Source organism: Hippichthys cyanospilos, chromosome 22 (assembly GCF_059441005.1).
Source record: "Hippichthys cyanospilos isolate Australia breed blue-spotted pipefish chromosome 22, RoL_Hcya_1.0, whole genome shotgun sequence".
Taxonomy (NCBI): Eukaryota; Metazoa; Chordata; class Actinopteri; order Syngnathiformes; family Syngnathidae; genus Hippichthys; species Hippichthys cyanospilos.
The window spans coordinates 6,385,001-6,399,436 of NC_142390.1; the positions used below are offsets into that span (position 1 = coordinate 6,385,001).

Here is a 14,436-nt window from a genome sequence, read left to right on the forward strand (position 1 = left end):
ACGCGTGTTTAAGTAGCTTTCGCTGTCGGGGGTTTTAGTCGATGGCGGCGAGCGGTCACGGGGCACCGTTTCAAATTCCTTTCGGACTAACGCCACCTCGAGGAAAGTCCGGCGAACGTCCGATTATCCAGCCCCTCCCCCAAGTTCGATGATTAGCCTCGCGCGGAGGTCTCGGCTTTGACTCGAGGCTTCTCGGCGCTCAAAAACCTCCGTTATCATCACAGGTCATACAGAGATCAACGCCAACTCGCATTTACGTCTATGATCGATTTGTAATCTTTAAAGAACCTCCGATGTTGAGAATTTACAAGAAAGCCACACAGGAAAGCCTAAAATGAGACAAACTGTTGGAGAAGATCCAAAAACTTTGCAGTTTGAGCAAAAAATCTGAAAAAAAATCTTGAAAAAAATCTGGATTCCAGCCCAATCACGTTGGCTGTTAGTCCAAAATGACTCGTCATCAGAACTTTGAGGTGGATGAGCTAACCACACGAACGACAGCTGTCGTTAACAAAACGACAACGGTCATTGCCCCAAAAATGGTTTGCCTTTATGCCTAGACTATCAAAGTTACATTTTCATCAACTCTGTCCACAACAAAGTACGACTTTGAAGAACGTGCCCAAAACTACGCAAATCGCTTCACATATCTCTTCCACCCTGGGTTCTTCGACCAAAGCCACGCCCCTCACTCACTACCATGAGAAACGGACATAAAATGTAACTGGAGCTGCATGTAGCTATCAAAAGCACGGACCCCATTGGAATACTGGCAAAACGGAAAATTATTTTTTATTGACAAATTGTTTCAAAATCAAATGTTTTGATGCAATTTTGTTGATTAAATATTACCCCAGAAATGGGAAAATACAACAAAATTTGAGCGAAAATGAAAAACGACCAACTTCCTGTTGAGTTTATAGTCGGGCTCCGTTGACTTTTGTAGATTTTGGGCTATTAGATATGACTTCGACTTACCTTAGCTCTTGATGAAACACTGAGACATTTTTAAACCACACAAAAAAACGACTGAAACATTCATTATCTTGCCATGTGTGTACATCGTTTTCCGTTTTCACGAATGCTAACACCAACCAAATCAGTGTTTTTATTCCGGAACATCGCCTTTACTTATCCTGAGCATCTTAAAATCAAAATGAAACACTCACAAGTTCTTTAAATTGAGACCTCAATAATGCGTGAGCCTGAATTCCAAATCCAAAAGCTGTGATAGACATACCTTTTAGCAACGTGGCAAATTTCGTTCCCTTTCTCAATTCTCAGCTCATGAGGTCTGCTGATTTGCGACAACTGTTCCATTGTTAGCAAATGAGGGATTTTGCTTCCTGGAAACAAGAAATAAAAATAAACTTTAATCCTTGTGCACACACTTTGCAAACTATACATATTTCCAAAATGTGTCAATCCTTTTAAAGGCAAAAAAGTTTGTTATTAATGAATATTTTTTTCCTTCAACCAATCAAATAGTTTAGTGGCATCAGCTTTATCCATACATATGTAGGTTACATTTATTGACACCCGGAAAAAAATTGAAAAATGGTACGGTCTGTTTTTGCAGTCTGTGACGTGATGATGACACTTTAAGACACAGGAATTGTCTTGAGGTGAAACACAAGTCAACTAAGAAAATTCTGTTTGCTGACATAGTTTGACCGGCGTGCAATGGAATGCTGCAAAATTCTCAGGAAAATCGATGTCATAAATCCTATTAAAATGCGTCTCAAAAATTGTATTCATAATGATTTTGCATGATCCAAAATTTGGACAATTATCATTTTTGTACACAAAATCTCGCACGTCCAGCTGCAATCACATAAAGATGTCAGAAACGTTGCATTTTAAATTTTTGAAGAAAGATGTTTCAATCATAATTTGTGACAGGAATTTCCATAATTTGTAACATAATACCACAGAAAGATGATGTAAAATGAAAGGAACACAAAAATATCCTTTCAAAAATAGCAAATAAAACCGTTGCAAGTTTCAGAAGACAACAACATCCTCCGCCATGTTTTCTTCCGACTCTTTGAAACAATAACATGCAAAAGCAACAGCGTTTACTCAATTTACTTTGAACAAACGCCATTTTCCCCGAGGCTTTTCCGAGTATAAGCCCAGTCCGGCCCTCTACCTGGACGTTGCCCGAGGGCGGCTGTGGCTCCAGCACAGTCCACTGAGCATGTCCGACCCGTCCGTCAGGTGTTTGTGTGAAAACATCAAAGCAGACAAGCAGTCTCATCCCTGGGGGGCGTATGACCCAACCAAGTCAATCTGTCCAAGCCCCATAAAGGATTATTTTGCACAAATGTCAGGAAGTGCTTTGCGTGTGTTGGTCAAACGTGTTTCTTTCTCCTCTTTTTTTCAAGGATGACGCGGCAGACCTCGTGCGTAGCATAAACCTACGTCGCCCCGAATATAAACACTGACGCTTTTCCATAAGCCGAGCATTCGGTTTGAAAATAGCTTCCATGCATGTTCATGGTCCCCCCCCCCCCAACCCGCCTTGAAAGCGCCGTGTCGGGCATGTCGATAAAAAGACAATATCAGTCTTGTTTCAACATGAAGATTGATATCTCCATCGTCGGTATGAAGGCTGACAGTAACGCATTGAATGGGGTTACTTTCACCGGTGAGGCCCAATTATGTATGAAAAGGACAAATATCAAACAAGAGAGGCTGTAAATGGCGCAGCATGTCACAGGCTTGACGGCGGTTTATCGAACCGCTCCGAAGGACTGAATTTAAAATGGAATTATTCCCATGTAAAATCGCAGAAAAGTATCATTTTGAAGTGGATTCTTACTTAAAAGATACATTGACTTGTCTGTTTTTTTAAGTTGTAATAACACAGTTAACCACAAGATGTCACTGCCGATCTCAAATCAGACGTACACAACAGCGATGATTCTTCTTCATTCAAGGAAACCATTGACATTTTGTTTAAGGTGTACGATGAGTTTTACGGCTCTGAAACCTTTAGGTTTTAGAGAACACGCGTCATGAAAAAAAATGTCAAGTTCAAATGATCCAGAAGGTCAATGTCAAAGTATATTTACTGATCAAACGCTCAAGTTACAGTATTTTTCGCACTATAAGGCGCACTGGTATATAAGCCGCAGCAGCAAAAATTGAGCAAAAAAACATTTTGCCACGGATAAGGCGCACTGGACTATAAGCCGCAGGTATATGGCGGTAATATGAAACTTAAATGTTCTTTATAATTTATTTTATTGTTTACCAACTGCAACATCCTTCTTTAACAGACTGAGCATCCCTGCATATTTAGTCCCAACATTATATTTATAGAAAAAGGATGGATGGATATTACCAAAAGAATACTGCAAAATAATGTTAAACTCAAAATCAATACTATTGATCCACATTTTTTCAGTTCTATTTCATAGTTGTTCCATAAACTGACTCCTTGAACACACATTTGCTTGACCGGTGGGGAAAAACCAACAGATAGGCCGCACTGGACTATAAGCCGCTGGGCTCAAATCATGATGAAAAAGTCGCGGCTTATAGTCCGAAAAATACGGTAATAAAATGTGGCAATTTTCGATTGATAATCTGAAATCCTGGTTGAATTCCCTTTACAACAATACATTAGAGTTCCTGACATAAGCCACACCCCTTTAAGCAAAAAAAAAAAAAATGTCGTAGCCGTAGCTCCCAAACCTCTACTGTGACCTAAAATTGTTATATTTTGTGTTGCACCTCACTATCACCACGTAGACCGAATTATATCAAAATTCCGATTTTTGGGTGACTTGGCATTCTTTCATAAAGACGTCAGAGCTTTTGTTCCCAGATGTCATCATTTGCATCACAAAAGGTCATTCAGTATACAATTAGCCTTGATATTGAATGTCGAGTACATGTCACAATTTGTCTTTAAGCCCTTTATTTTATCTAGTATATGACTTGAATTTCTCTTTGTCAGATTCTAAAACGACTTGCGCGCCGATCTCGCTTTGTTTTCGGAATAAATAATCGGAATGAACTTCGTGCAGGAAGTTCCTTCTGGATCCTGCTACGCATGGTGTGAGAACGACGATTTAGTCCGAAGCGCTAATGCTTTTCTTGGCGGGACGGGAATTTTGCTGGAAGAAAATGTCGCGGAAGTATTTGGTTTGAAAATTTACGAGGAACGGAGACGAGCGGCCGTTCTGCCGAGGGGTCGGAATAGTCTCCGTTCTTTGTACTCCTAAATGATGGGAATACAGCGGAGTTACCGCAGTCAAATGCCTTTGCCGCCTTTCCAAAGCGCACTCTGTTGCCAAATGTAATCTCAGCCGTCATCTTCCATCCTTCCTCCCCGCCTTTGTGATGCTTTCCCCAGAGAGCGGATGCTCGGCATTGTGCCCTCCACCATTTCAGACTGGCGGATGAAACGACAAAACAAGCAGCCCCTCTCTCTCTCTCTCTCTCTCTCGCTCTTTCTTTTTGCTACACGGGGGTGCTCGGTGAAATGGAGGCAGAGTGATTGCGCCATTAGGGGGGGGAAAAAGCAAAATCACCACAGGTGATCCGGAGGGTTTTTGTGACAGCCTAATAAGATAAACAATTGGAAACAGACAGAAAAAGCTGAGAGGAAGCAAGGGTGACGGTAAAAAAAGAAAAATATTCAGGATTACTTTGGTTGTTTTTGTCTGGTGAGCATTAGCTGCTGTTTTGTTGCGCTGAAGCAAGGAACAGCCTCAAAATCATCACTATCTTTGCGCTATGTAAATCAATTGACTTATTTCGGTTTTGATCTATAGGGTGCTTCCTTTTAAATGGAGTTACTGTGTTTTTTGGACTATAAGCCGCAACTTTTTTCTCATGATTTGACCCCTGCGGTCCAGTGCGCCTTCTCTTTTTTTTGCTAGCCACCAGCAAGCAAATATGTGTATCTTTTCGAAGGTGTCAATTTATGGAACAACTATGAAATAGAACTGAAAAGATGTGAATCAATGGCTGTGTTTGAAAAGAGTTAAAAAAATTTATTATTAAAAAAATATATGTGTCTAAATTGAATAAGAGAATGTATCAAATTCGGGGTAATTTTGTATGTGTAAATTTTATATACAGTACAATGTATTTTTGATTTTATTTATGTATTTATGATTGTATATATGAATTACGTGGAATGTGTTTTTATGTTCACTAAATTAATGTATCAAACAAAGGCAGACAAAAAAAAAGATGCTATTGAAGTATTGACTTTGGTTTTGAACTACTATTTAAATAATAGTATTTTGTTAGTGTTGAAAATATCCATTTTTTACTAATATGCTGGGAGTAAACATGCAGGCATGTTAAAGAGGATGTTGGCGGAAAATTACAAAAAAAAAAATAAAAGACGAAAAAAAATATAAACTTCATATACCAGATTGATGATGTTATTACCTGTGGTTTATAGTCACACTGCCAAAATGGAGTCATGAATCCCAACATAAGCAACATAGCATTGTTTTAAAATCACATTAAAAAAAATTGACTCAATTATGCTGATATTTTATTGTATGACGCTTGTTGCCAGCCTGACAGTTTCCATTCCTACTGATCATTTTTTAACCAACCAGGATGACATCTTATTAATTTATTGACCAAATCTACGGAGAGAGCATTGTCTAAAATGTTTACATTGGGGAAAAAAAATGTATGGTAGCAATTAGTACTGGCAAGTCTGTTCAATAGCCAATTAGAAATCCGTAAATCAAAGTTGAGTGCCGTCAATTCGGCAACGGACAAAAATCAGCGGCATCTTCAGCGGAGCAGAAGCAGCCGAGGAACAAGCGAAATGACTTGGAGTCTCCTATTAGGTCGACGCCGACTGGGGTATTTAAACTGCGAGCACAAGTGGCACCTCCCGAGAGGCGTCGTGATTACTCCCGTAATCACCACTTTTTCACCTCGGGGGGGGGGAGGGAACAATGCTCGATCCCTCTTTCAGGAGAAACAAACTGGAGCACAAGATTATCACATGTCCACGGGTTCGAGGCGAGTATTTTTCCACCCATATAAGACCGCTGACTCCTGCCTACGAGTTTAGATCTCGGTATCTTCACAAAAGCTTCTAAATATCTTGGCTGGCTGTCAGCTTTGAGGATATTTACGCAGGCGGCGGCCTGGTGAGCCCCTTCTCCATCATCTGCATCTTTGTGTCCCCCGTGGAAGCGGTTGAAGAAGATCCTGATGGGATCTCCCCGTGCTAGCTTTCAGCATAGGTTCTGGGTTGGTAGCAGCTTCTGTAATTGATCCCTCTGGGTATTCCAGGCACATCCAAACAGAGCCTTGAACAGAATCACCACTAAGAAGACAGCTGCTCGGCCACCCCAGACATGCAGAGAGATGGCAAGACGAAGACCCCCACGCTGCTCACCATTCGTTCTGTTTGGAGCTCGCTTTTAGAGACAGCCAAGTCAGCATAGCTCACCCTCCATTTGGGGGACTTGGGGAAGACATTAGAGTGTTATCGAGGGGCAAGAGGGAGATGCACCAGGAATAAAAAAAAGTGCTGTCTCCTCATGTTCTTCAGAGAGGAAGCGTTTGGATTGATGTACTAAGTGGGAAGGGTTGCTTAAGTCTCCCTTGGCCGGTGAAACGGCGTAAAGAGCGAATGATTCCAAGCCAAATTGCCAATAATGGTGTGTTTCAGCCAGTTAGATTTGACAAAAACAGATAATTGATTTCATAAAGTAGGTCGTGATTGATGTCTCGCGCCCGGGCTGCAAACAGCTGTCTTAACTCCGACAAGCAGACGGCTGCAAATGAACACGAGGCCGATGGGCCATTATGTTCATTGTTGCACGTATAGCTTTTTTTTTTTTTTTCCTCATCGTGTCACAAAATAGGAGAGTAATTAGAGAGGACTAAGATGAGAAACGGTACTTACATTGTTCGGATGAATGCAATCTGTCTAGAACTACAATTTCAAATCCAGTCATTTGAATAAGTCAGAGGTTTCATAAGCTGAGCAAGAATCAGAGGAAGTAGCGGGTCACATGTTACACAAGAAAAGTCTTCTAAAGCCGAGGTGGTCACGTCTGGTCCTCAAGCAACACAATCCTTTCTTTCCTTTCTCTTTCTGCAAAGCTTGCTGATGACCTGATCATTTGAATTTGAAAATCAAACTAACTGGATTTTGACTCTCATGGACTGGACTAAAGCACCACCACCTACAATAAAAAGTTACATCAAGAGGGGTTGCTGGAGGAAAAGGAGATCTTGGGACAAAAATGTTTTGGCAACAATAGCATGTAAATGCTAAATAATAGAGGACCGGGTATTGATCCCTGCGGGACACCACACGTAAGATTAAAAAAAACATCAGTGGTGAAATTGTGGATCCTCTGAGACGTAAGATCAAAAACTAGAAAGTGCTGAGCTTGAAGCACTAACACGCTACTTCTGTTATGATCAACAGTGTCAAAAGCAGTGCACTTTAGCTATGGCCAGTCCTGACAAGTCGAGTTTTTCATTTATCTTGCTCCGCTATGTAAAAATCTGTCATTGATGCGAATGGACGTCCCAAAACTTTCGACCAAAACAAACCCTGTGTTTGGAGCTCCCATTGTACAAATATACGCAGCACAAGTGAATCAATGGCCTCTTCTGAGTTAGCTCTTTAATCCTCGCTTTGCCTGCCTTTTCCCAAACACAATAACACCCATAACCATTTTTCTCCTCGGTTTGCAAAAGTTTTGAAGTCAGTTAAATGTGACACTTTGATAAGCCCGTCTAATAATACGGCAACACCACTGGAAGAAAAAAACAACAAACGCAATGCCGATTATATTACGTGTTGTGATTTCATCAACATTTCGGCTTCCAAGTTTGACTCCCACGCGTCTCTAGTGAATTTCATTAAAGGGAAACACAAAGTGGCGGTGGCGATATTGTGACCGTGTTCGAGTATAGACGGAGCAAAACGATATGTTCATACCTCTGGAATTTTTTCTCCTCCCAGGCTCTATGACGCGACAGGACTCTCCCTCCACATTCTTGGGCTAAGGAGAGCATTGACGACCCTTTTGACACCACCCACCACCGCCACCTTACCACCACCATCACCAGTCCGCCCATTCCCTGGATGCCCTCTGTCCTGCACCGTAGCCCTCGAGGAGGCAGCAAGGTAACAAAAATGTACCCCTCAAGAACACTTTCGACACCCAAATTGCGAAATTAATGTAATCCCTCCAAAATGCCTTAGAACACCACAATCAAATGTTCCCTTGATCACATAATCCCCCCGATTGCCAACAGGAGGAATAACGGACACGCGCGAGAATCCCGATATATAACTAAAACAACCACCTGTTTGTTTGAGATCCTCATTTCGCTTCTATTTTGCTTGTATTCTTCTTTTTACATTTGGCCCACCGGTTCCCTCGTGCGCGTTAAGCTACGGAAAATCCATGCGCGCTACAATACAAGGCGGCTCCATCTGTGTTTCCAGCTTGTTTCCGCTCTCGCTTGGCGTGCCTCAAGCCTGGCGAGCCCTCACTGATGGCGTCTGGGGGTCAAAATAAAACCAGGCGCCAGACAGAGCCAGATATTAACGCACGTTACTGGAACAGTAGAGTAGCCGCGGCGATATTTTTAACTTACAGCGCAATAAAAAGGATTAGGACCAAGTCGTAAAAGTGACCGTTCTTGTTGAGCTTCAGAAAAGCAGGTTCATCCGCCAGTCAATATTCCTGGCAGTTATGGGCCCTTTTATGATTTGCTTTTAAGAGAAAATCGGATCCCGCTGTTTCTTTGCCGTCAAGACAGCGAGCCCCTCGGTAGATTTGCGGCTAAAAATAGACATTGAAGGAATCCATGCTCGGATACTTGCGCAGCGTATCGTGGAGGAGATCTGTTTAGCACCAGCTAAGGAAGACTAAAATGCAATTAGAAAGATGGGGCCCATAAAAAAAGCCAATGACATAACCTCTGTTACAAGACAAGTTCTGTGTATTTGAGACAAATTAGTGCACTTGCTCCCCGGGGTTAAAATTCTGCGGTATGGCATGGTGACTCTGATGTAATTGGAGCCTCTTGAGAACAAGCTTTCTGATCATATTGCACGGAGCAGAGAGCATAGACATTTGTTTGATGTTATGAAGAAACATACAAAAAAAAAAAGGAGGCTTGATCGTGACATAACTCGGCAGATCGCTGCATGTGGGATGGGGTTGGGTGTCTGGAGGCCCGCCGGTACGCCATGCATACGTGTGAACATTTTTGCTCCTTCAGGCGTGCAACGAGCCATTTCCCATCGCTTATTAACCTGTGGCTCATTGCTAACCTGCTGATGAATATTCATCGGGCGGGATTTTGCGGGAGGGCGAAGCAACGACGCAACGCCGACGCCTCTGTTGTATTGACAAATGAGCAATCAGTGGAAGACTTATCAGTGAAGAGCCGTTTTAAAAACTAATATAATAACAGCAAGTATGAAATCAAAAAGTACTTCTCAGCCTTTTATCAGTGATCTACCGCTGTGCCATGTTTTTACACAAGTCCCCCTAAATCAGCGAAAAGCATTTTTGGGTTCTGATTTATTCAACTTTCGAACCTTTCAAACTTCATTTGTACTGGTCTACAAAAAAAAAAAGAAGATAAAATGTCGTCTTTTGAATCATAGAAGAGATGTTATTAAAAAGAAATAACTTACTTATTAATAAATATTTGTCTGCAAAGAGAAACATGAAGTGCCAGAACTGTTCCCAAAAACAAATAGTTATAATATTTGTCAACAGAATAAATACGGAATACAAAGCGGCCTCTTTTGAGATTACATTACAGATGTGTTCACAAAATAAATCGTTTTGACAGGTAACGAGAGGTGGCACACAGGTTTTGTCAAACCATTCTAGTGTGGGGGAGAATCTGCTTTATTAAAATAATGAAATTGAATAATCCACTGAAATAAAGTTTGTTTTATGAACGAATTTATTCCCGAATCACGAGTACCCCCCGGAGTTCCTATGTTACGGTCTTGACAGCTAACGAGAGGTGGCACGTGACCAGCTTTGTCTGACCATTCTAGTGTGGGGGAGAATCTGCTTTATTAAAATAATGAAATTGAATAATCCACTGAAATAAAGTTTGTTTTATGAACGAATTTATTCCCGAATCACGAGTACCCCCCGGAGTTCCTATGTTACGGTCTTGACAGGTAACGAGAGGTGGCACGTGACCAGTTTTGCCTGACCATTCTAGTGTGGGGGAGAATCTGCTTTATTAAAATAGTGAAATTGAATAACCTACTGACATAAAATTTGTTTTATGAACTTATATATTCCTGAATCAAGAGTACCCACGGAGTTCCTACGGTATGGCATGATGCAATGACTATTTTACTGTCATTTTAAATGCGTTTGAATGAATTTGTCAGTTTCGTAAATGTGCCACTTGATTCTAGAATTTACAATATCTCTGAAGAAAAAAAAAATCAATAGTTGTCTATGTTTAAAAAAGGAATGATCGAAATGCCGTTTTTATTTCCGATTGTATCTAACGCGAGTAGATTGCGATTAGATGATGGATATTTTTTTTCAAACACACTTCCAAGTTTTGAGCGCCTCGACTTATCACCGCGTTGGCGGAAAAGCGGACGCATTTTCTTTCATGCGTCCGTTAACACGTTTAGCGGGGTCCGTGTGCGCTGACATTTCCGAGAGAGTCGGCCAGAGTACACACGCAAAAGAAATGTCAAGTCGCGGCCATATGTTGGCGCAAATTTGCTTTCCATCCCAGCTGGAGAGCGACTCGCTATGTATTATGAATAGAGTTGTCTTTAGCGCCAACAGATGTGCCCGTGTTCACCTTCACTCCAATGCACAAGTAAAGCACATATAGAGGGCAGAATGTGTGAAGAAATGTACCGCATCCTTTGCGACACTGCTGCGCCTCGAGACAGGAAGATGTACGCATGTTGCGATGTGCGTGAAATGCAATGTTTTCCTCTTCCTCGGATGAATATCGATATGTATCGAGCGCAATGGCCGGGAGCCAGTGTGCGCAAATTAGACATAAACACAGTATGGATTATTTACGTTCGGCTGCAGCCGCCACTCTTTGCGATAGCTTTGGAGTTTGCAGGTCAGTTTATAGCCGGACTTCATCTTTCGTCGCCGCCACGCCCAAGAACGCCACGGAGTCGTCGGCTCTCGTAAGATATAAAATAGAGTAATACGGCAGTTTCCTGATAAACCCAAGGTAATAATCACCTAAGGCCTGGGAATTTTATTCATAGGGCAAATTCATCTGATATTCATCTGACATTGGTTCCTCTTTTAATAGGAGACTCGCATTTCCCCGAGATGAGATTTGTGTGTGAGGGAGATTTATGGGAGGCTGTTTTGCCACAATGCCGCTGTGAGTTTGTCTGAGCCCGTGTGTGTGTGTGTGTGTGCGAGTAAGAGCGAAAGAGGAGCATTGTGGGAATATAAGAAAATTACCATGGTCGACCGCGCCGTCTAACTATGTGGTAGTTTACGAAAAACAAGACCATTTCATTGCTCGCCATTTGCATTCCATTTCAGTCCGGCATCCTTGACTGCAGTTGTAGGATTTCCCAGTAGGGCCGCGAGTATTGGCTGCAGCAATCCCCTGCTACTCATAGGGGATAGGGACACAGCAAAAAATCCGTCTGTATTAGCAGTAAAAATTCCAAATGCTTCAAAGTCATCTGAGAAAATTAACCTTAAAAACAAATGCGGCAATTCTCAGGCAGTACCACCCGTAACCCAATTTGTTCAGCAGACTGTTGAATATTATTATTCCATGCCCGCTCTCCTGCCAACACCTGATTCTTGCATGGCCTGTTCCATTTAAGTTCATTATTGTTACATTCCAGCCCCGGCGGCATTGCCAACATCTTGGACAGGCGCACTATCATTTTGGCTGCGTAGTGGCTGCGAGCAGCCAGATGGTTTGCGCCCGCTTCCAGACTGTCTTTTTGCCGTAAGATTAATTGTTTCTCCGCGAGATTCATTTTGCGCCCATGCGCTAGGTGGAGAATGAATACAAGCTGAAATGGAAATCAAGCGGACGAATTATGTTTGTCGTTTGCGGGTGTCGTTTATAGTTTTCGAGTCGGTGGCACGGTGGACTTCTGGAGAGGAAAGACAAAGAGAGGAAGTGATGGAAGGAGGAGATGGAAGCCAAGGGCAACAAATACAATGAAAACAATAGAGGTTCCAAAACGGAACCCTGTGGAACACCATACAACAGCCAGCATCATCTCATCGGCGAAAATGTATGGGATACATTTATTGAAGATCGAATGCTTCTACATAGGAACCATAGTTGCTGAGAGCCAGCCTATTATTTTGTGTCCACTAGTGGACGAATTATGTCTGTCGTTTGCGGGTGTCGTTTATAGTTTTCGAGTCGGTGGCACGGTGGACTTCTGGAGAGGAAAGACAAAGAGAGGAAATGTCCCTTTTGCTCAGCCAGTAAAAGGAGCCGTGATTTTCTTTTCAGATGGAAGCCAAGGGGCAACAAATACAATGAAAACAATAGAGGTTCCAAAACGGAACCCTGTGGAACACCATACCATGTATGGGATACATTTGTTTAAGATCGAATGCTTCTATATAGGAACCATAGTTGCTGAGAGCCAGCCTATTAATTTGTGTCCACTAGCGGACATTTTTTTTTGCTCTATAGCTTTTGACTCAGTGCAGCTACCCAAGTAAGTCGTAGAGAGCATCCGGGCCTTCCCAATGCTGTCTCATGTGTTAACGTTGCTGTCTTGGTGAGACAAAATCAACACAACAGTGGACATACATGAAAAGGGTATGTCTCAGGAGGTTATACAGCAAAGGCATATTTAAAGATTTTGCTGAAAAGTCAAAACATTCCAGTTGACTCATGCATGACTGTGCTAACACAATCTTGTTTGCTGTTTTTTTTTTTTTTTTTTGTCCTTCGTGGCAGGTCTCGTAACACCAGCAGAGCAGCAGAACGCCAGTGTTTGCAAGCACCCCCTCCCCAACGTCTCCCCAGGATATTGGGTAAATGACTCGCAGTAAAACACTGTTCCCTGCGAGCGACTCCGCGGGCTTTCTGACTTCTCCCACCCGGTGCGTGTCGTTGGGTCAACACGGTCGCCTGTTCTCCACTTCAGCCCGCTCCGTCCAATTAGCAGCTTTTTACGTGGCCGTGGAGGGCGGGACTCCTGCGAAATGTCACGGGCCGTTTGCGCCCCATCGCAAGACCTCGGAGTCGCTTTGAAAACGAAAATTCCCTGCATTTCTTCACCTTTCTCCAACATCGGCGGGGCGCTGGGTTCCTTTGGGGAAGTGAGCGCTCTCTGCTGTGAATAGGCCTTCTGCTGAAGCAGACCCCCCCCACCCCACGCCCCCACCTCCGTATTTTTATAGACCAAAGAGCAAAGGAACAATTGCGCGAAGGACTGACACAGTGGACGCTCGCTACTTGTGTCCCCGCCAAGCGACCCGTGGACACTTGACTGGCGTACACACGGATCAAAGGAGTACTTTTGACTATTTCCTGACTGTTTTCCTCCCAAGGACTGAGCCCAACACTGTACTTTGGAACTGGAGATCTAGGTACTACATATGTATAACTGTGTATCGAGAAAAACGAAAAAAAAACCCACGAAAAACAAAAAAAAAAAACATGCGACGGTCGGGGAAAAAATGCGAATGAAAATACGGCGTGAAGAAATGTCATTAAATGTATTTTGAAAGGCCCTAAAAGTTATATATTTAACAGTTTTTATATGTTGTACCTTTGTAGAGAAGCTTATTGGACTCGTGGTCACAATGACAGTTAGGATGTGAACAAAACGCTGTTGTTCTCATTGCCGCTAGCGCTCGTAGTCTTGGGTTTTTCCGTTCAACTCCTCACTAGCTGCTTTCTTTTCATGCTCATTTCCAAGTCACTGTCCAGCGCAAAAAATTAAAAAAAAAAGAATCCTGAGGACTGACGCTGCCGCTGACTTAACATTGTAAATGTATAGTAGTCGGTGGAAGCCATTGAAGACTGCTAATTTGCTATGATATTGTATTGTACACAATGTGGAATACTGACCCATTTCCTCTGGATGGCTTTTGATCTCTTAATTTATTTCCGTGCTTGTGTCGGTCGGCACCACAGTCGGGCCTGTCCGTCCGACGTCGGAACGAGGAGATCGGACGAGAGGGCGGCGGAGATGACGGTCATTGACATACAGTACTTTTTTTAAATCATGAACTATTTTAAGAATAAATTAAATACAATGAAAGAAACGTCCCTTGAAAATGTAGATGGTGTTCCCGCAGCAAAAGGCTACGAGGAGATTGGTCGGGATCCGAAGAAGAACTGGTTCAGACAAATGTCTACGTTCAATCTGTTGTCATGGAAACCAAATCCTACAAGCTTTGTACGATTTTAAGCCCCTGTGTCCGCATGTTCCGAATTTGCCAT

The 14,436-nt window shown here is 42.5% G+C and overlaps 1 protein-coding gene across 2 annotated transcripts in view; it reads left to right on the forward strand.

The window, feature by feature from the left end:
• The window catches only part of tafa5a (TAFA chemokine like family member 5a), a 146,866-nt gene extending 132,791 nt beyond the window's left edge, over window positions 1-14,075 (forward strand). For both annotated transcript variants that reach the window (XM_088406282.1, XM_088406283.1), the window contains exons 4-5: window positions 7,979-8,143; window positions 12,943-14,075. In XM_088406282.1, the coding sequence (XP_088262408.1) occupies window positions 7,979-7,987 (9 nt within the window). In that variant the 3' untranslated portion in view covers window positions 7,988-8,143; window positions 12,943-14,075. The remainder of the gene's footprint in view (window positions 1-7,978; window positions 8,144-12,942) is intronic.
• Window positions 14,076-14,436: the final 361 nt, after the last annotated feature.